Here is an 18378-nt window from a genome sequence, read left to right on the forward strand (position 1 = left end):
CCCCCCCCCCGCAATTAAACAAACCACGTGGTGCGGGCCCCGGGGGCGTGGCCAGCATGGGGGCGGGGCCCCGGGCGAGGGGCGGGGCCTGCTGCTCGGGACGAGGTCCTGGATGGCGGGGCTCCTGGGGCGCGGGCTGTCGAACACCCACACCCAGCCTGCGTGAAAAGGCACTACCCTAGGCCCGCCTAGGGTAGAACGCGAGCTGCCCTCCCGGGGCTCGAACCTAGGTTCCCGCTGTGTGCGGCCAATGGAAGGCTGCGGAAGGTGGGCCCGCAAAGGCCTTGGCCAATGAAGACGCAGAAGGGCGTGGCCTATCGGTTAAAAAAAAAAAAAGAGGAGGGGAAGAAATGTGAAGGGCCGCGGTGCGAACCAATGAAAGGCGAGGGGATGTGGGGCCTGTGCGCGAGGCGGCCAATAGAGACAGGGCTCTTACGCGCGGCCCCGGGGCACGGCTCCGGCTCTGCGCACGCGCGTCGGGCCGCACTACGGGGCGCCGCTGAGCCAAGAGAGCTGAAAGAGGGGGTTCAGCCGCGCGCCCGGGTCATGTGATCCTGAGGCCGCCGAATTCTGCTGGAGTCAGCGCCATTTCCTGTACGTGAAGGTCGAAGAGCCTCGGCGGTCGAGCCAGCGTCGGAGAACCATCCCGATGCGACTTGACCTGGACCCGTGGCCTGGGGTCGGGGGTCAGGCTCTGGCTCTGCGCTGTCTGAGGGGAGAGGCGTGGCTTGAGCGGAGGGGTCGCGCGTGGTAACGTGGGGGGCGTGGCCTGACGACGTAACGCGAGGCGGGCTCACCGCTGGGGCTGAGGTTAGGGAGAGGGCGTGGCTTCCCGCCGGCCCTGTGACGCATAGGTAAGTGGGAAAATAACTCTCCTGATGTGGTCGTCGCCGCGTTAACCTGTGGTGCTGACGTAAGGGGCTGGGGCTGGGGCCGCAAGGGGCGTGGCCTGGCTCGCCAGGGGCGTGGCCTCAGCCAGAGCTTGGGCGCCTAAGGGCGTGGCCTGGGGGTTGGGGGCGTGGCCGAGCAGAAACTGTCGTCTGGGGGCGTGGCCCGGCATCTGGGCGGGGCGACAGGGGGGTGTGCTTTTTTTTTTTTTGTCCTGCCTGTTTGTGCTCAGGTCTTGGCCCTGCCCTGTGTCCCTTAGGTGCCACCTCATGGAGACCCCCTTGGCCTCCGTGCTTCCATGGTGTTCCTTCTCCTCCTTCCTGCTCCTGGCCTGCGGGACGCTGGTGGCCGCCCTGCTGGGTGTCGCGCACCGCCTGGGGCTCTTCTATCAGCTGATGCACAAGGTGCGGAGGTGGGGAGATTGCAGACGGGAGGTGGGCTGCGGGGCGGCCAAAGAAGGATGGGCCTCATGGCGCTCCTTCCAGCTCACCCATTTTACAGGCAGGGAAAGCGAGCCCCGACTAGCCCAGAGGGCCTGGTCGGAAGATTCTGTCCAGGGCCCTGCCCCCCATTGCCAAGCTGCATGTGACGGCCTGGACTTTGCCACTAGTAAGAGACAATCCGGAAGCCACTGGGAGGGCACTCACACCCTGCCTGCCTCCGTCCCCGGGGTCCCGGAGCCCTTTACACGGAGCAGATAGCCACACTCTGGTTGCATTTCCTAAACCCCGAGGGATCAGTGGCTTGAGGGCAGGCACCAGAGGGGCGGCAGTGACAGGTTTCCTCTGCTGAGCTCAGCGCTTTGGAGGGATTTTCTCCCGTACCCCTTGCCACACCCTTGAAAGTAGGTGCTGTTGTTTCTGTCCTCAGGAACCGAGGCTCAGAGAGGTTGTGTGGTCGTTTGCCCCTAGGTGACCTGTCCGGAAGAGCTGAGCCCACGGGCTGCGTGCGCCCCGAACTCCTTACTCCTCTGGCAGGAACTAACCCCTTCCCCAAAGCCTCTCCCCAGTCTTTTTTCTCCTAGCTGGGTCCAGCTTCGAGCTCTCCCTCCCCAAACCCCTCTCCAGTCCTTCTCCTCTTAGCCCGGAGCGATGCCACTGACAGCAGGGACTTGTGGAGAGGCAAGGCAAAGGCCCTGTGTGCGGGTGGCGGCAGGCGCTCCTGTGCCAGGCACGTGGGGGTGGCAGCCTGTCAGCTGGGCCTGGGCCTGCTTAGCGCTGCGTGGGAGGGGCCAGGTAGGCTGGGGGCAGCAGTGCAGCTGCCAGGCCCTGCGGGGATTCCAGAGGGCAGGCAGACGTCAGCAGGTGGCTCCCTGCCTTGTGCCCCTGGCCACACTCCCCTGGGTTATATAGATCCATCTTCCTTCTCCCCTTGCCCTGATTGCTGCCAACCCGGGGCAGGGGCGGGGGGCAGCGTAACAGAGCGGGGTGCTTGAGAGTGTGGGCTCTATCAGACGTTGAATCTTGCTTGGGCACCAAGTCTTGGCGTCCTTAGCTGTAGGAAGGATATAGTGATAGCAGCGTCTGCTGACCTGTTGTTCTTTGCTCTGAGCCTGGTGTATAGTATAACGCGTGCTTGCCTGAGTCGAGGTCCCCCTGACCTCTCACTCTGCTCTAGCCCCCCAACCTGGGGCAGGGGGATTGCTCCTCTCTCCAGCTGCCCTTGCCCCGGCCCTTGTCCTTCTTTTTTTTTTTTTGAGACAGAGTCTTGCTTTGTTGCCCAGGCTAGAGTGAGTGCCGTGACGTCAGCCTCGCTCACAGCAACCTCCAACTCCTGGGCTTAAGCGATCCTCCTGCCTCAGCCTCCCAAGTACCTGGGACTACAGGCATGCGCCACCATGCCTGGCTAATTTTGTATATATATATTAGTTGGCCAATTAATTTCTTTGTATTTATAGTAGAGACGGGGTCTTGCTCTTGCTCAGGCTGGTTTCGAACTCCTGACCTCGAGCAATCTGCCCACCTCAGCCTCCCAGAGTGCTAGGATTACAGGCGTGTGCCACCATGCCCGGTTAATTTTTTCTATATATATTAGTTGGCCAATTAATTTCTTTGTATTTATAGTAGAGACGGGGTCTCCCTTTTGCTCAGGCTGGTTTCGAACTCCTGACCTCTAGCGATCCTCCCGCCTCGGCCTCCCAGAGTGCTAGGATTACAGGCGTGAGCCACCGGGCCCGGCCTGACCTTCTTGCTCCCACCCCCCAGGTGGACAGGACGAGCGCCCGGCACGGCGGGGAGAACGTGGCGGCCGTGCTGAGGGCCCACGGCGTGCGGTTTCTCTTCACGCTGGTGGGCGGGCACATTTCCCCGCTGCTGGTGGCCTGCGAGAAGCTGGGCATCCGTGTGGTAGACACACGCCATGAGGTCACCGCCGTCTTCGCCGCCGACGCTGTGGCCCGCCTGACCGGTGAGGGCGCTGGGGGGTTGGGGGCGGCTGGGGGCTGGTGGGAGCATGGGATGGGGTGTCTGAGGGCTCGGGGCTTTTCGGGGATGGGGGTGGGAGGGTGGCCAGGAAGGCGGGCACAGCCATGACGACGGGGTCTGCGTTCCAGGGACGGTGGGCGTGGCAGCGGTGACAGCAGGCCCCGGCCTCACCAACACGGTGACCGCGGTGAAGAATGCTCAGATGGCACAGTCCCCGCTCCTGCTTCTGGGTGGGGCCGCCGCTACTCTGCTGCAGGTGCCCAGGCCTCGGGGGGCGGTGGGAGCCCCAGGGAGGCTCGAAGGGCTCCCGTGGTGACCCTGCCCCACCCCTGTCTCTGCCAGAACCGGGGTGCACTCCAGGCCATCGATCAGATGTCCCTGTTCCAGCCGCTCTGCAAGTTCTGTGCATCCGTGCAGAGGGTGCGGGACATCGTGCCCACCCTGAGGGCTGCGATGGCCGCCGCCCAGTCAGGCACCCCAGGTCGGTGGGGCTGGGGGTGGTCAGGCCGTGGGGCCTAGGGGCAGGGGGAGGTGCTGTGGGCTCAGTGTCCTTCCCGCCCCGGCAGGTCCCGTGTTTGTGGAGCTACCCATTGACTTGCTATACCCCTACTTCATGGTCCAGAAGGAGATGACGCCAGCTAAGCCGGCCAAGGGCCTCATTGCTCGAGGGACCTCCTGGTGAATAGCCCCAGCCCCAGCATGCCCTCTCCACCCCCTGCTCTCTCCTGCGGCCTCCTCCGTCTCTCCATCCTCCTTTGATTTGCACGTGACTGGGAGGAGTCATCCCCGGGGGTTCCACGTAGAGGGGACAGCATGTGCAAAGGTCCTGAGGCAGGAATGACCTTGGTGGGTTGGAAAAGCAAGGTGGCCCTTGTGAAGGCAGCAGGTGAGCAGAGGGGAGAGGCCTAGAGCAGCCATCCTACCCCTCCTCCACCTCTCCTTCCTCTCCCTCTCCCTCCCCTTCCTCCCCTTCCCCTTTGCCCCTTCCCTTTGCCTGTTCTTGCCCCTCCCGTTCCAAATGTTTAGCGAGTGCCAGCTACGCGCCAGGTATCGGGACAGGCATGGGGCAACCTCGACGGACAGGACAGTCAGGTTCCTGTGCTCTGGGCGCGTGGGAAGAGTGTGAGGTCTGGCTCCGGCAGTAGTGATTTTGTTCAGTGGCCTCGTTCCAGATGCACCTGTCCCCTTGTGTTCCTCCCTTTCCCTCGGGCTGCCCCTCTCAAGCTGGCTCTTCCTGGCCTCTCGGTAAATGTCGGGGTTGCCCGCGGATCCATCCTCCGCCTCTTCTCTTTCTCTGCAACCTCGGCCTCTCCTTAACAGAGGGAGCAGAGGCTTCTGGCTCTGAGTTCCGACTGCCGGGCTCCTGCCAGTGCCCACGCGTCTGTCTTTGGCTGGAACGAGTGTTCCTTGAGGACGGGACCTGGGCAGGCCTGGTTAACATCTTTGTGTCTTTGGAGCTGCACAGGGCCCTAAGGAAAGTTGGCGCCCCGGGGCCCGGCGAGTAAGGAGAGAGCAGGCAAAGTCCCAAGCAGGAGAGGACCATGTGAATAACCCCTGCGAGTCAGATGTTTTGCAAAGAGCCTTACAGCCTCAGTGGATAGATCCTTGGACTTTGAGAGGGAAGTTCTGGTTTTTTTTTTTTTACATTTTACAGACGAGGAAGCTCCAAAAGGTGAAGTCACCTGCCCAAAGTCACACAGCTAGGAAGTGGCAGGGCCAGGACCTAAGTGCACGTCGGTCTGACCCACAGCCGTGTCCCTGGTCCTGGCACTCCAGGCCTGTGTTACTTGTCCCCGGGGGGCTATGTCGGGTTCAGGTGGTCCCCAGAAACTACCGAGGGAAGGCAGCAGCGGGAGACTCGGCCACTGGGGGTCTGTTTCTAGGCTGTCGCTTGTCCACCCCTGTCTCCATCTGGCTCCTTGCCCAGCCCCTCGCCTTCTGTAGCACGTGGAATCCCTGGAATTAATCCCGGTTCCTTGGCCCCGGCCTTCCCGCCTTTCAGGTACTTACGGAATCACCTGGCCCAAGTCTTTGCGGGGGCGTGGGAGCCTCAGCCCGAGGGACCTCTGCCCCTGGACATCCCCCAGGCCTCCCCCCAGCAGGTGAGTCACCTCTCTTCCTGGGCCCCCGACCCTGTCCCTGAATCAGCACTGTGGCCTTGATCGTGGGGCTGTCGGCGACTCAAGGACAGCTTTGGAGCCCCCACCTCTCGCCCCAGGTTCAGCGCTGTGTGGAGATCTTGAGCCGAGCCAAGAGGCCACTCATGGTGCTGGGAAGCCAGGCCCTGCTGCCCCCAACACCTGCCTGCACGCTTCAGTGAGCAGCCCCAGCCCCGTCCTTGCTGTCGTGTCCCGAGTCCTCTGGTGCCCTGCGGGGAGGGGCCAGGCCCTTGGTCACCGCTTACCTCTGCTCTGTCTGGACCCCCAGGACTGCCGTGGAGACCCTGGGCGTCCCCTGCTTCCTGGGGGGGATGGCACGGGGCCTGCTGGGCCGCAACCACCCCCTCCACATCCGGCAGAACCGCAGCGCCGCCCTGAGGAAGGCGGATGTCATTGTCCTGGCAGGTGGGCCTCAGCGTCCTCCCCTCCTTTCCTCCAGGCACCCCTCGCCCTGAGGCCCAGCTCCAGGCACAGGATGAGCATGTAGCGCACACCTACTGTGCTCGACACCCCTTTTCACACACAGCGCTTTGAGCCCCTCCAGGCGCATATGAGGTGTAGCAGTTAGCTGTTGCCGTAATAGCCATCCCCAAACTCAGTGGCTTAAAATGCGTTTCTGGTTTCTCAAGCCCTAGCTACAGGTCGGGCAGTGGTTCTGGTTTCGCCTGGCTCATTCATGAGTCTCCACCTGGGTAGGCGGGGAGAGGCAGCTGGCGGTCCCCGGTGCAGATCCGGGCTGGGCTCGCTCGTCCATTTCAGGGCTGGCAGGCTCTGTCGCTGGTCTGGGACGGCCTCGGCTCGGGTAACTGCGTTCCGCCCTCCTGCCCCCACGCCCCGCCATGTCTCTCAGCCTCCAGCGGGCTAACCTAGGCTGGCTCGCTTGGTGGCAGATGAGAAGGCGGGCTGGGGGAGCACAGTTATTCAAGAGGAGGAGAGTGGAAGGCATGTGGCTTCTCCAAGCCGCGTCTCAGGAATGGCACCCCGCCCCCTCTGCCACATTCTGTTGGCCAGAGCATGCCACGAGGCCGGCCCACATTCAAGGGGTGGGCAGCTGCAAGTCATTGCAGACTGCTGGGTGCAGGGAGAGGTGAGGAACGGGGACCCTCTCGCATTCGGTCCACTACAGCGGATCGAGTATAAGGTGAGGGCCGTCCTCAGGACATGGGCCCTCTGTCTCCCGCCCCAGGGGCTGTGTGTGACTTCCGCCTATCCTACGGCCGTGTCCTCAACCGCAGAAGCAAGGTCCTCATCGTCAATCGCAACCGCAAAGAGATGTTGCTCAACTCGGACGTCTTCTGGAAGCCCGAGGAGGTCGTGCAGGGTGAGCCCCCCGGTGCCTGCCCCCGACACACGTGCCCTGTCCTCTGCTGCAGCTGGCTTCAGCCGGGTGATTGAGACCCACACCTTGCCCCAGCTGGTGGCAGCCAGTCAGCCAGACACATAGTCGGCTCTCAGACGGCTGGGCGCGTCTGCAGGACAGACGGTGAGGTGGCAGAGCGGGGGGCTTGGAAACGTGCATGTGATCACGTTCCCTCCTGCCCGCTGCCCGGGACAGAGAGCTCCCTCCTTGGCGCTGAGCCTTCTGCCATCTTGCCGTCACCCACCTGGGCCGCCGTTCTAGGCATGCTGACTCTGGCTGGCAGTGCAGGCGACGGGGCGCTCTGGCGTTAAGCAGAGAAGTGGCACCGTCCCCTTTATGTGTGCACAGGTCCTCGCCCGGCACCTGGCGGGCGGCAGGCTGGAGGGGGCCGGGCGGAGGCCAGGGGGGGCTGTTAAAAGTGGCCAGGACAGAAGTGATGAGAGAAGCTCCACTTCTCGGGGCCTCTGTTTGATTGCTTCAAAAACGAGGATGGCGAAAAGTGTGTCGCCAGGCTGTTTATTCATTCACTCCAGTAATGCTCGCTGGGGGCTTCCGTGTGTCTGGGTTTGAGAGATGTCTGGGTTTCTTTGATGTCATTCTTTCTTTAAAAAACTTCTTATTTATTTATTTACTTACTTACTTATTTGAGACAGAGTCTCACTCTGTTGCCCAGGCTAGAGTGAGTGCCGTGGCGTCAGCCTCGCTCACAGCAACCTCAAACTCCTGGGCTCAAGTGATCCTCCTGCCTCAGCCTCCCGAGTAGCTGGGACTACAGGCATGCGCCACCATGCCCGGCTCATTTTTTCTATATATTTTTCGTTGTCCAGCCAATTTCTTCCTATTTTTAGTAGAGACAGGGTCTCGCTCTTGCTCAGGCTGGTTTCGAGCTCCTGACCTCGAGTGATCCACCTGCCTCGGCCTCCCACAGTGTTAGGAGATGCAGCTATTTTTTATCAGTGTGTTCCAGAGGCAGGGTTGACAGGACTTTGTGATCTGGGGTGTGGGGAAGAGGGAGGTGATGAGACCAGCTCGGCTGTGTGATAACCTGTTTTGTGCACCCTAAGCCTTGTTTCTCGGGCCTTGCCCGGCCTCTAGCATTTTCCTGGCGGGTTCTGGGCTGCGTTTCACCCGTCTTGTTCTCGAATCAGCCCTGGCCTGCTTCTGGGCCTCCTGCTTGGACGCGGCTGTTGGTGTCCTGCTGTCGTTGGGCCCCTGGTGCTGCAAGGGCAGGACGAAGCCACCTCCCACAGCTGTGCCCTCTCCCTTCTCCAGGGGACGTGGGCTCCTTCGTGCTGAAGCTGGCGGAAGGCCTTCAGGGCCACACGTGGGCCCCAGACTGGGTGGAGGAGCTGCGGGAAGCCGACCGGCAGAAGGAGCAGACCTTTCGGTGGGGGCCGGGGATGGGTGTGGGAGGGGGGTTCCCCGCAGGCTCCGCTGCCCGCCCTGGCGACCCTGCTGACCCCCGCTGCCCCACTGCAGGGAGAAGGCCGCGATGCCCGTGGCCCAGCACCTGAACCCAGTGCGGGTGCTGCAGCTGGTGGAGGACACCCTGCCCGACAACGCGATTCTGGTGGTGGACGGCGGGGACTTCGTGGGCTCCGCCGCCCACCTGGTCCAGCCACGCGGCCCCCTGCGCTGGCTCGATCCTGGTGAGGAGGGGCCCAGGCCTGGGGCCGCTTGCGCTTCCCCGACCCTTTCATGCCCACCACTCTTGCTTCTTTCTCCTAGGGGCCTTTGGGACCCTGGGAGTTGGTGCGGGATTTGCACTCGGGGCCAAGCTGTGCCGGCCAGATGCTGAGGTGAGGCGCTGGAGGTGGGAGACGTGCTGCGTGCGTTCTGGGTCATGAGCCACCCTAACCATCCCGGGTCCCCCACCACCCCTTCTAGGTCTGGTGCCTATTTGGGGACGGAGCCTTTGGCTACAGCCTCATCGAGTTTGACACGTTCGTCAGACACAAGGTGACCGGGCCGCCCAAAGGGAAGCTCAGAGCTTGGGGTTCTGGGAGAGATGTTGTCAGGGGTGGGCTGAGGTGCGGAGGGAGCCACCTATGTCTGGCAGGGGCCCTGTCCCTGTCTCTGTCCTCTGGCTGGCCACCCCTCAGGGCTGAAAGCTGCAGCTTGGTGTCATCTTCTTCCTGCAGATCCCAGTGGTGGCCTTGATAGGGAATGATGCGGGCTGGACTCAGATTTCCCGGGAGCAGGTGCCCTCTCTGGGCAGCAATGTGGCCTGTAGCCTGGCCTACACGGGTGAGGAGCCTCCGCAGGGTGGAGGGTCTGGGAATCTGCCTCAGCCCAGCCAGGCTTGTGTTCTTCTTCAGGGCTGGCAGCATGGTGGCCTGGGTCCCTGTCCCCTTCTGACTTAATCTCTCCTTTTAGATTATCACAAGGCAGCCATGGGGCTGGGAGCCCGGGGCTTGCTGCTCTCACGGGAGAATGAGGATCAGGTGGTCAAGGTGCTGCATGATGCCCAGCAGCAGTGCCGAGAAGGCCACCCGGTCGTGGTCAACATCCTCATTGGGAGGACGGACTTCCGCGATGGCTCCATTGCCGTGTAGGACCTTGTGGGCCAGTGCGCTTGGCTCCTTTCCTACCCCTGGACTGTACCTAGCTGGTTTGGAGTCTCATCTTTGCCTGCCCTGGGGCTATCCCTTGAGGCCCGGTGACTCCACCGTCCTCTCTGAGGAGGGGAGGGACCAAAGCTCAGAGGCTCCCTGGCATCCCTGGAGAGCCCTTGCGCCTTTTTCTCCCTGTGTCTAATGGTGCCCTTTCTCCACTCCTCCCTTAAAAGACTGAATAAACCACTCTGGCCCGTGTGGGCCCAAGTACTCAGTCCCACAACCTGTGCATATTGATTTATTGTCCACAAAGATGGAGGTGAGGGAAAGAAGAGAGAGAAAGGAGGGGACCCTACTCTCCCACTGGAACTCTGGAGCCCACTGCGGCACCATTACTGGGCATTTCAGGGTGACTGGGCGCTGTGAACTCTTCCCCCTCTCTGGTCCCTGAAAGAGCCCCCCACGCCTGCTCCAGGCGTGTCCATGCACACTCATCCTCACACACAGACACACACATGCACGGAGGCAATAAATATGTTCCGTACCAAAGTGCCCCGAGCCTGACGCTTCAGGTGGGGCCCCTCCAAAAGGGAGGGGTTAAGTGCTCAAATTTTTTTCAGGGGTAGGGGAAGGGAAGTTGGGGAGGGAAAGGGGCAGACTCTGTTACCTCCATTTGCTGGCTGGAGGCCAATCATGGGGTCTTCCCTGGAAAAGGGGGTGGGGAAACCAGCTATCTCTCTGTAAGCCCCCGGCGGCCCCTATCCAGCTGAGCCCAGGATAGGGGCTGCCCCCTGCAAAACAGCACCTCACGATGGCCCCTGGGTCCTCCAAGGGAGAAACAGAGTGCAGTGCTCAAAGCTAATACTGATTTGGTTGGCAGCAGCAAGAGGACTGACTAGGGGTGTCTCACCACCCCAGGGCGATGCTCACAGTAACCGGTGTTTCCCCAGCCAAGGGGAGGCAAGAGAGAGGCCAGCCTAGCAAGCGGGAGAACTGCCTTTTGGCCACAAAAGGAGAAGCCCTTGGTGCTCGGGAAAGATGGCCACAACCGCTGGTCCCTAAGGTCCGCAGTACTGGGCGCCGGCAACTGGGAACGATGCCCGGCAAAGGGAGACTGGTCCCTTGACAACTCCCTGGCAACCAGGCGCTCGGCCTGGGCAAGCAGGTCTGGTCCTCCTCGGTTGTTAGGGCACCGCCTTAGCAACCAGGAGCCCGGCCGGGTTGGCTCAGAGGCACACGTTGATCTGCTTGGAGAGCTCTCGCTCCAGGTCCAGGATGAGGGCGTCAAAGTCTTTGAGGTTCAGGTGCGGGTTGAAGGGCGCATCGAAGTCGTCTTCGAAGTCAGCGGCGCCCCTCGGCCCGCCCGCCTCCTCCTCCTCGTCGTCGTCGTCGTCCTCGCTGTCGCTGCCCGTCACGTGGTCGTAATCGGGCCCGGAGAGGAAGTCCCGCCCACAGGGCAGGAAGTCCCGCCCGCAAACGCTCCAGTCGCCGGCGTAGCGGTTGCTCGGGGGGCTCTCGGGGCCTCCCCGGCCGCGGGGCCGAGTCACCACTTCGGGGCTCGCCAGCGGCAAGTGCAGCGGCGGCTGGCGTTTGGGCCGCAAGTACGGCGCCACGTCCGGAGCTTCCGGCGGCCGGCGGGGATCTACGGGGAGAGAGGGTGGGTCACGCGCGGCGGCAACCGACCTCTGATTGGCTGCTTAAGGTAACCGGGCCCCTGATTGGCCTGTGGAAAGGCAAAGCCTTCGACCGGATTAGGATTTCATTGGCGGAGCTAGAGCTGGTTGCTTAGGCAACCGGGCCTCTGATTGGCATGTCAAGAGGCAGGGCCTCTGACCGCATCAAAGATGGATTGGACCTGTCATCCCAGCACTCTGGGGGGCCGAGGCGGGCGGATCGCTCGAGGTCCGGAGTTCGAAACCAGCCTGAGCGAGACCCCCATCTCTACTAAAAATAGAAAGAAATTAATTGACCAACTAAAAATATATGTACAAAAAAAAAATCAGCCGGGCGTGGTGGCGCACACCTGTAGTCCCAGCTACTCGGGAGGCTGAGGCCGGAGGATCGCTTGAGCCCAGGAGTCTGAGGTTGCTGTGAGCGAGGCTGACGCCATGGCACTCACAAAAAAAAAAAGATGGATTGAAGGAAGCTGAACTGGTTGCTCAGGCAACCAGGGGTGGACCCTGCCGAGGGGGCGTGGCCTGCCTCAGTCTGGAGACTCTGATTGGGCCCCGTAGGCGGCGTCGTTGCCGCGGCCTGGCTCCCATTGGCGCCGCGGGCCTGGGGGCGGGCTCACCCGGCCAAGACTGCAGCAGGTAGTGCAGCACCTCGATGTGGCGCTTGAAGTCCACCGCGCTGGCGAGGCCCGGGCCAGAGCCGCGGGCGCGGGGCCGTGCGGGCGCCTGGCGCGCCGGCAGCAGCACCGGCCCGAAGCACACGGCCAGGTTCTGCGGGGTCATGCGGTTGTGGGCGTGGAAGGAAGAGACGAGGCGCAGGTGGTCCAGGAGAAGCGTCAGCGTGGCCTGGGGGGAGGGCACGAGAAGGACAAAGGGAGGCCCCTGTGGGAGGCTGAGGCAGCTGGGAGTGGGGAAACCGAGGTTCGAGGTCTCATCACTGGCCGGGGCGCGGCGGCTCACGCCTGTCATCCGGCACTCTGGGAGGCCGAGGCGGGAGGGTCGCTCGAGGTCAGGAGTTCGAGACCAGCCTGAGCAAGAGCGAGACCCCGTCTCTACTATAAATAGAAAGAAATTAATTGGCCAACTGATATATATATAAAAAATCAGCCGGGCATGGTGGTGCATGCCTGTAGTCCCAGCTACTCGGGAGGCTGAGGCAGGAGGATCGCTTGAGCCCAGGAGTCTGAGGTTGCTGTGAGCTAGGCTGACGCCACGGCACTCACTCTAGCCTGGGCAATAGAGCGAGACTCTGTCTCAAAAAAAAAAATCTCATAACTGTAATCGGGCTCAGGCTGTCAGTCATTAGGTATTAATATTGTGCTCCCATTTTGCTGCAGGGGAGACAGGCCGTCGCCAACTAGGCTTTGGGATGGCAGAGCTTGGACTTGAGCCCGCCCACGCCTCTGAGAGTTAGGTAGGGCTGGCACAAACCCCGCGGCAGGGATGAAGGCACTGAGACGCGGAGAAGGATGAGACCTGCCCGGGACCCCACGGCCAGGGACCCCCCTTGTGGGAGGCTGACAGACCTACATTCAGGGTGCATTTTGGACACGTGCTGGCTGTGTGACCTTGGGCAACCCACTCCACTGCTTCGGGCCTCAGTTTCCAAATCTGTGACATGGAATACCCACAGCAGCTGCTGCACAGGGGTACGCTGCTGCTGCCGCCGCTGCTGCAAGCTCATGCCCGCCGAAGGCCCAGGCACGGGCGAAGCACTGTATGGGTGTCATCAGCCCGCTCCGTGTCCCGCTGCTCCCACCAGGCCCAACTCACCCTCTCCACATCGGGCAGACAGCTGAGGAGCCCTCGGGTGCCCTCGGGGCTGGGCGGAGCCCTGCTCGGGGGCCTTTGGGCCATGGCCTCCAGCACCACCTGGTAGAGGGGCTGCGTGATGAGCGGGGTGGGCAGCTCCCGCAGGTAATCCTTGAGGATGCCTGCGGACACACAGCTCCCTCTGGTCAGGGAGCCCCTGGCTTCTGGGGCCAGAGGGGCCAGCTGGGGACAGGAAGCGGAGGTTGGGGGGGGAGGAGGCAGAGAGGTGCAGGATGGCGAAAGCAGGGTCGGACAGGAGGGGCGCAGTCCCAGAGGGACCACAGGGCCGGCCTGGAAGGGAGCTGGATGGGGGAGAGCAGGCAGGGGAGGGGGGGCCACGCTAACCGGTGATGACGTTGATGTCGGGGTACAGGTCCTCAGAGAGGCAGACGGCCGCGCTGTCCCGCTCAAAGGCGTCCCGGAGCTCTTTCTTGACTGCTGCGGAGCCACACAGACGGTACAGCCCCACCACCTGGCGGGGGGAACAGAGAGAGGGTGTCTTCTGGCCGGGGCCACAGACTGACTCAGGACCAGTGGACAGGGGGGCTGGAGGTCTTGGCCAGGGTGGCAGTGGACACTGTGTTCTGAGAGTTTGGGGACTGGCTATGCAGCCTTGCTGGCTGCCTCCCTGCTCCTCTGACAAACCTGTCACCGGGGCCCCTACCTGGCCGCCTGGACAACCTAACCTTGTAAACCCTCTGCTTGGATCCCTCGTCCTGGCTCCCGCCTCCTCTGGCGTGGGAAACCCCTGACTCCTCCTCCTCCGGGAAGCCTTCCCTGACTACCCCAACCAGGTCAGGTTTTGCTGCAAGCGCTCCCAGACCCCAGGTGACCTCCCCTTCTTAACTCACGTCCCAGTGGCAGTTTTACATCTGTGAGTTATGAGGCCCGTCTTTTCCCCACCAGACCCTGGGTCTCAGGAGGGCCTGAATCTTGTCATTAAAGGGTTGGCTGAGCCCTGGGTTCTGGGCGGGGTGCTGCAGTCTGGGGGAGCCTCCTGCCTCTCTGTCTGGGCTGAGGCTGGAGCTAGGAGTGGCTCGTGCTTGGGGAGGGGTCCAGTGCCCGCACACTGGGGGGTCACGGAGAGTGGACCTGGGGTCTGGGGGCCCAGTGGGGCGGGGCGCGGCGGGGGCTCACCCGAAGCCCCCTGCGCTCGATCTGGCCAACGCACTTCTGGATGATGAGGGGCACCTGGCCCGGGGGCCGCTCCCGCTCCACCAGCTGCGGCAGGGGCAGCCCGAAGACTCGGGGCTCGGCTGTGGCAGGTGCTTCCCGCTGCTCCGAAAGGGTCAGCTTGGCATACAGCAGCCCCTGGGGCTCCAGGCGCACCGCCAGCTGCTGGGCCTGGCACCCTGCGGACACAGGCGGGCCTGAGCCAGGTCTGTCCCTGGGGTTCCTGTACCCTGGCGCCCCCCCATCCAAGCCACACCCCCTCCCAGAGCCGGGCCCTGCCCCGCCGCCCCCGCACCTCGCGCCCCACCTCGGAAGACCGCGGGCAGCAGCACGGTGCCCTGGGCCCAGGGCCGGTGCCGCCTCGCGCCGGGGCCCCACGCCAGCACCAGGGCCCGCAGCAGCCGGGCGGCCTCCAGCTCCAGGTGGAAGGTGTGGTCCAGCCGCAGGAAGTCCGGGCCCCCTCGCAGCGGCCCGGTGCGGGCCCGCGCCACGCCGTCCACCTGCAGCAGGCAGCAGAGGTCTCGCGCCGAGGCCCCGGGCGCCGGCCGCAGCCCGCCCAGCCCGTACAGGTGCAGGCTGAGGCGGCCCCACAGCGCGGCCGGGGGCGCCCGGGCGGCCGCGCCCACCTCGTAGGGCCGGAAGGCGGTGGGCGACGGGGGCCCTGCAGGGCGCTCCGGGGAGTCCCCGTCGCTGAGGTAACCGGTCCTCGGGCTCCGGGCGCCCCCGGGCGCGGCCGCGCGCCCCGGGCCCCCCACGCTGCTGTCCAGGTGGTACCGGCTGATGACGGAGCCGGCGGGGGCGGCCCGGTCCCGCTCGCGGCCAGCCCGGGGGCCGCGCAGGCTCAGGCGGCGCCGCAGCTCGGGCAGCTTCTTCATCTTCATGGAGAGGCGCCGGGCCGGGCCCGGGGACTTGGTGCGCGCGGCTTTGCTGGCGGGGCTGGCGGGGGCCGCGCCTGGCGGGAGAGGGAACTCAGCGTCCAGGAACTTGGGCTGGGGGCAGGGGTGAGGCTAGTGCTCACCTGGGGGGAGGGGGTGTGAGGCTAGTGCTCACCTGGGGGGAGGGGGTGTGAGGCTAGTGCTCACCTGGGAGGAGGGGGTGTGAGGCTTGGGCTCCCCTGGGGGGAGGGGGTGTGAGGCTTGTGCTCACCTGGGGGGAGGGGGTGTGAGGCTTGGGCTCCCCTGGGGGGAGGGGGTGTGAGGCTTGGGCTCACCTGGGGGGAGGGGGTGTGAGGCTTGGGCTCACCTGGGGGGAGGGGGTGTGAGGCTAGTGCTCACCTGGGGGGAGGGGGTGTGAGGCTTGTGCTCACCTGGGGGGAGGGGGTGTGAGGCTAGTGCTCACCTGGGGGGAGGGGGTGTGAGGCTTGTGCTCACCTGGGGGGAGGGGGTGTGAGGCTAGTGCTCACCTGGGGGGAGGGGGTGTGAGGCTAGTGCTCACCTGGGGGGAGGGGGTGTGAGGCTAGGGCTCACCTGGGGGAGGGGGTGTGAGGCTTATGCTCACCTGGGGGGAGGGGGTGTGAGGCTTATGCTCACCTGGGGGGAGGGGGTGTGAGGCTAGTGCTCACCTGGGGGGAGGGGGTGTGAGGCTTATGCTCACCTGGGGGGAGGGGGTGTGAGGCTTATGCTCACCTGGGGGGAGGGGGTGTGAGGCTAGTGCTCACCTGGGGGGAGGGGGTGTGAGGCTAGTGCTCACCTGGGGGGAAGGGGTGTGAGGCTTGTGCTCACCTGGGGGGAGGGGGTGTGAGGCTAGTGCTCACCTGGGGGGAGGGGGTGTGAAGCTTATGGTCACCTGGGGGGAGGGGGTGTGAGGCTTGTGGTCACCTGGGGGGAGGGGGTGTGAGGCTTATGCTCACCTGGGGGGAGGGGGTGTGAGGCTTGTGCTCACCTGGGGGGAGGGGGTGTGAGGCTTGGGTTCACCTGGGGGGAGGGGGTGTGAGGCTTGGGTTCACCTGGGGGGAGGGGGTGTGAGGCTTGTGGTCACCTGGGGGGAGGGGGTGTGAGGCTTGTGCTCACCTGGGGGGAGGGGGTGTGAGGCTAGTGCTCACCTGGGGGGAGGGGGTGTGAGGCTTGGGCTTACCTTGGGGAGCCGGGCCTTCCTGCTCAGCAGAGCCTGGCTGCGGGCCTGGGGGCTCAGGTGCAGAGGGTCTGGGGTCTTCTTCAGGGATGGGGTTGTACCAGATCTCACCGGCGGGCTCCCCACTGCCGGGAGCCCCAGGCCCCAGAGAGGCCTCCTCAGGTGGCTTGGCCCCACCCAGCACCCATCGGCGGCTGCTGGGCTCCAGGCTCTGCAGGTAGGCACCCCGGGCAGGGCTCCGGGAGGCCTCAGGGCTGGGGGGCCCCTCCGCTCCAGCCTGGGGCCCTTCGGGAGCCTGGGGCGCCGGCTCTGGCGGGCTGGGCTCTGGGCGCTGGGCTGGGCGACCTGGTGGAGAGCAGGGGGTGTGACGCCCGGCCCCTCCCCCAACGTCCCCAGAACAGCCCCACTCCAGCGATGGCAGGCAGGATGCCGCGATAAGTCACTGTCCCTGAAGGCCTGCCGTGTAGATTGGAGTGGGCGGCCACAGGCCAGCTTAGAGCCCACCCCCTCTCCATCCCTGGCACCCCAAGGGGGACTCTGTCCCTCCAGCCTCAGGGGGGTCCACGTGGGGTTTCCTAAGAGGCCCTCAGGCACTGAATTCAGTCTCCACTTCCCCAGCCTTTCTCCTTAACCCTGGCAGGGGGCGGGCTGCTTCCCTCCCCGAGCTCCGTGTGGCCCTGGGGTCAGCAGCCGGGGTGCCCCGCTGCAGGGCGGCCTCAGAGAGCCTCCGGGTCAAGCACACACGGTCGCCGGGGGTCGCCGGCTGGCTCAGGACACAGGCGCTGGGTTCTCTCTCTCCCGCGGCATGTCACCCGCAGTCTCCCACCCCTTCTGCTCCCCCGTGCCTGTCTTCCAAACTGCATGGGCCCTGTCCCCGTGCAAGCCACACCCCCATGGTCAATGCCTCTGGGCCTTCCCTTCGCTCTGGCCTCCCTCCTCTCCCACACTCCGGGCTGTTTCCTGTGTGTGTTTGTGTTGTGGGCATCCTTGTCCCCTCTCCCGCCCTGGGGACCTTGGGAATCTTTGGGAAGGCCTGGGGAGGGAGTGGCCGGGTCCCGGAGTGGTCTGGCCTCCCTCCTTTAACTCCTTTCTTCCCGGAACCCCCTATCCCACGCAGCAGCTCCCGGTTTCGCTAGGATCTCATCTTGCCAGCCTGCTGACCCCTGCTCAGGTCCCCTCCGATGTCCACGCCCCAGGACCCCGTCCAGGGGCCGGGGAAAGGGAATGCGGTCTCTATTGACAGGATACTCAAAAGAGCTGTTTCAATCACTTCACTGGCCACGGGGCACATTACCCAACTGCTCCGTGCCTCGGTTTCCCCGTCTGTGTGTATCAAGGGGACAGTTTCCTGGAGCTGTCTCAGGCAAACGCAGCTGCCGCCACTGGTTATGGAGGGGGGGGTGACGGGGGCGGGGGCGGCTACTACGGTTGATGCGCCGCCCCGTGTCTCCTCGGCGGGAGTGCGCCCCCCACGTCCCGGCCCGCGCGCGTCCCGGGCTCCCCGCACCCCCTGCGCGGCCGGACTGGGCCCCAGTGCCCCGGCCTCCCAGCCCCTCCTCCCCTCCAGCCTCCAGGCGCTCTGTCGTGGCCCCATTTCCTGTAGGGGCGAGGCCCCCTCCCGGGCCTCCCGAGGAGCCCGCGGCGCTGGCATCCCCGGCGGCCGGCGCACATAACGGTCCGCGCCCCTCCCTCCCGGCCGCGGCCTCCGCGCCCCGGCGCCAGCCGTCCTGAGCCGCGGGGGGCTTCGCGGGGCTGCCCCGATCGCCCCGCCGCCGTCCCTCCCGGCGCCCCGGGACATCCCCGTCCGGGCCGGGCGGGGCTCGGCCCCTCTTCCCCTGGCGGCCCGCGCTCACCGCGCTCCTTCGCGTCCGACTTTTTCCGGGGAAGTTTCTCGCGGCCCCGCAGGCGGGAGAAGGTCTTCCTGAGCAGCGGCTCGGCCATGCTGGGGCCCCGGCCGGGCCGAGTGCGCCCCCGGGCTCCGGCCGCGCCGCCCCGCGCCGCCCCGCGCGCCCCGCCCGCCCCGCGCCAGCAGGAAGCGCATTCCCGGAATGCTTGGCCCAAACTTTTTTTTTTTTTTTTTCTCCCCTTCCCTTCCCGCGGCCCGAGCAGGCGATGCTGGGATATGTAGTCGCCTGGGGCGGGGACGAGAGGTGGGGGGCTCCGGGCGGCGCCCCTGCGCTCCGGCTGCTGCGGTCGCGGCGCAGGCCCGACCCTGTCTTCCCTCGCACCCGCCCGCCCTCGGCGACAGCGTCCGGGACTTCTCTC

At 64.8% G+C, this 18378-nt stretch overlaps 2 protein-coding genes across 2 annotated transcripts; one reads left to right on the forward strand and one right to left on the reverse strand.

Annotated features, from left to right (window-relative positions):
* The first annotated feature begins 396 nt into the window (after positions 1 to 396).
* On the forward strand, positions 397 to 9668 carry HACL2 (2-hydroxyacyl-CoA lyase 2). The gene is made up of 16 exons (XM_076001496.1): positions 397 to 594; positions 1148 to 1292; positions 3093 to 3294; positions 3440 to 3567; positions 3654 to 3792; positions 3878 to 3989; positions 5314 to 5413; positions 5530 to 5627; positions 5739 to 5875; positions 6657 to 6791; positions 8103 to 8217; positions 8310 to 8479; positions 8559 to 8629; positions 8718 to 8789; positions 8972 to 9077; positions 9207 to 9668. The coding sequence occupies exons 2-16, from the start codon at positions 1158 to 1160 to the stop codon at positions 9383 to 9385; spliced, it is 1899 nt and encodes a 632-aa protein (XP_075857611.1). The 5' UTR covers positions 397 to 594; positions 1148 to 1157; the 3' UTR covers positions 9386 to 9668.
* Positions 9654 to 18145, reverse strand: SYDE1 (synapse defective Rho GTPase activating protein 1). Its single transcript, XM_076001495.1, has 8 exons — positions 17967 to 18145; positions 16117 to 16458; positions 14351 to 14995; positions 14008 to 14222; positions 13216 to 13342; positions 12832 to 12992; positions 11679 to 11904; positions 9654 to 11027 (listed from the first exon to the last, which is right to left on the reverse strand). Exons 1-8 carry the CDS (start codon positions 18052 to 18054, stop codon positions 10612 to 10614), a joined length of 2220 nt encoding a protein of 739 aa, XP_075857610.1. The 5' UTR covers positions 18055 to 18145; the 3' UTR covers positions 9654 to 10611.
* Between the last annotated feature and the right edge of the window lie 233 nt (positions 18146 to 18378).

Source organism: Microcebus murinus, chromosome 4 (genome assembly GCF_040939455.1).
Source record: "Microcebus murinus isolate Inina chromosome 4, M.murinus_Inina_mat1.0, whole genome shotgun sequence".
NCBI lineage: Eukaryota > Metazoa > Chordata > Mammalia > Primates > Cheirogaleidae > Microcebus > Microcebus murinus.

Bases quoted from the DNA above. Each gene is read 5' to 3' on its own strand.
- HACL2 (XM_076001496.1), top strand. From the start codon at position 1,158: ATGGAGACCCCCTTGGCCTCCGTGCTTCCATGGTGTTCCTTCTCCTCC. The intron at 5,414-5,529 runs GTGAGTCACCTC...CTCTCGCCCCAG, and splicing joins CCCAGGCCTCCCCCCAGCAG to GTTCAGCGCTGTGTGGAGAT. The intron at 8,218-8,309 runs GTGGGGGCCGGG...GCCCCACTGCAG, and splicing joins CAGAAGGAGCAGACCTTTCG to GGAGAAGGCCGCGATGCCCG.
- SYDE1 (XM_076001495.1), bottom strand. From the start codon at position 18,054: ATGGCCGAGCCGCTGCTCAGGAAGACCTTCTCCCGCCTGCGGGGCCGC. The intron at 13,343-14,007 runs GTGAGCCCCCGC...TCCCCCCGCCAG, and splicing joins TCGAGCGCAGGGGGCTTCGG to GTGGTGGGGCTGTACCGTCT. The intron at 11,905-12,831 runs GTGAGTTGGGCC...CCCTCCCCCCAG, and splicing joins GTCTGCCCGATGTGGAGAGG to GCCACGCTGACGCTTCTCCT.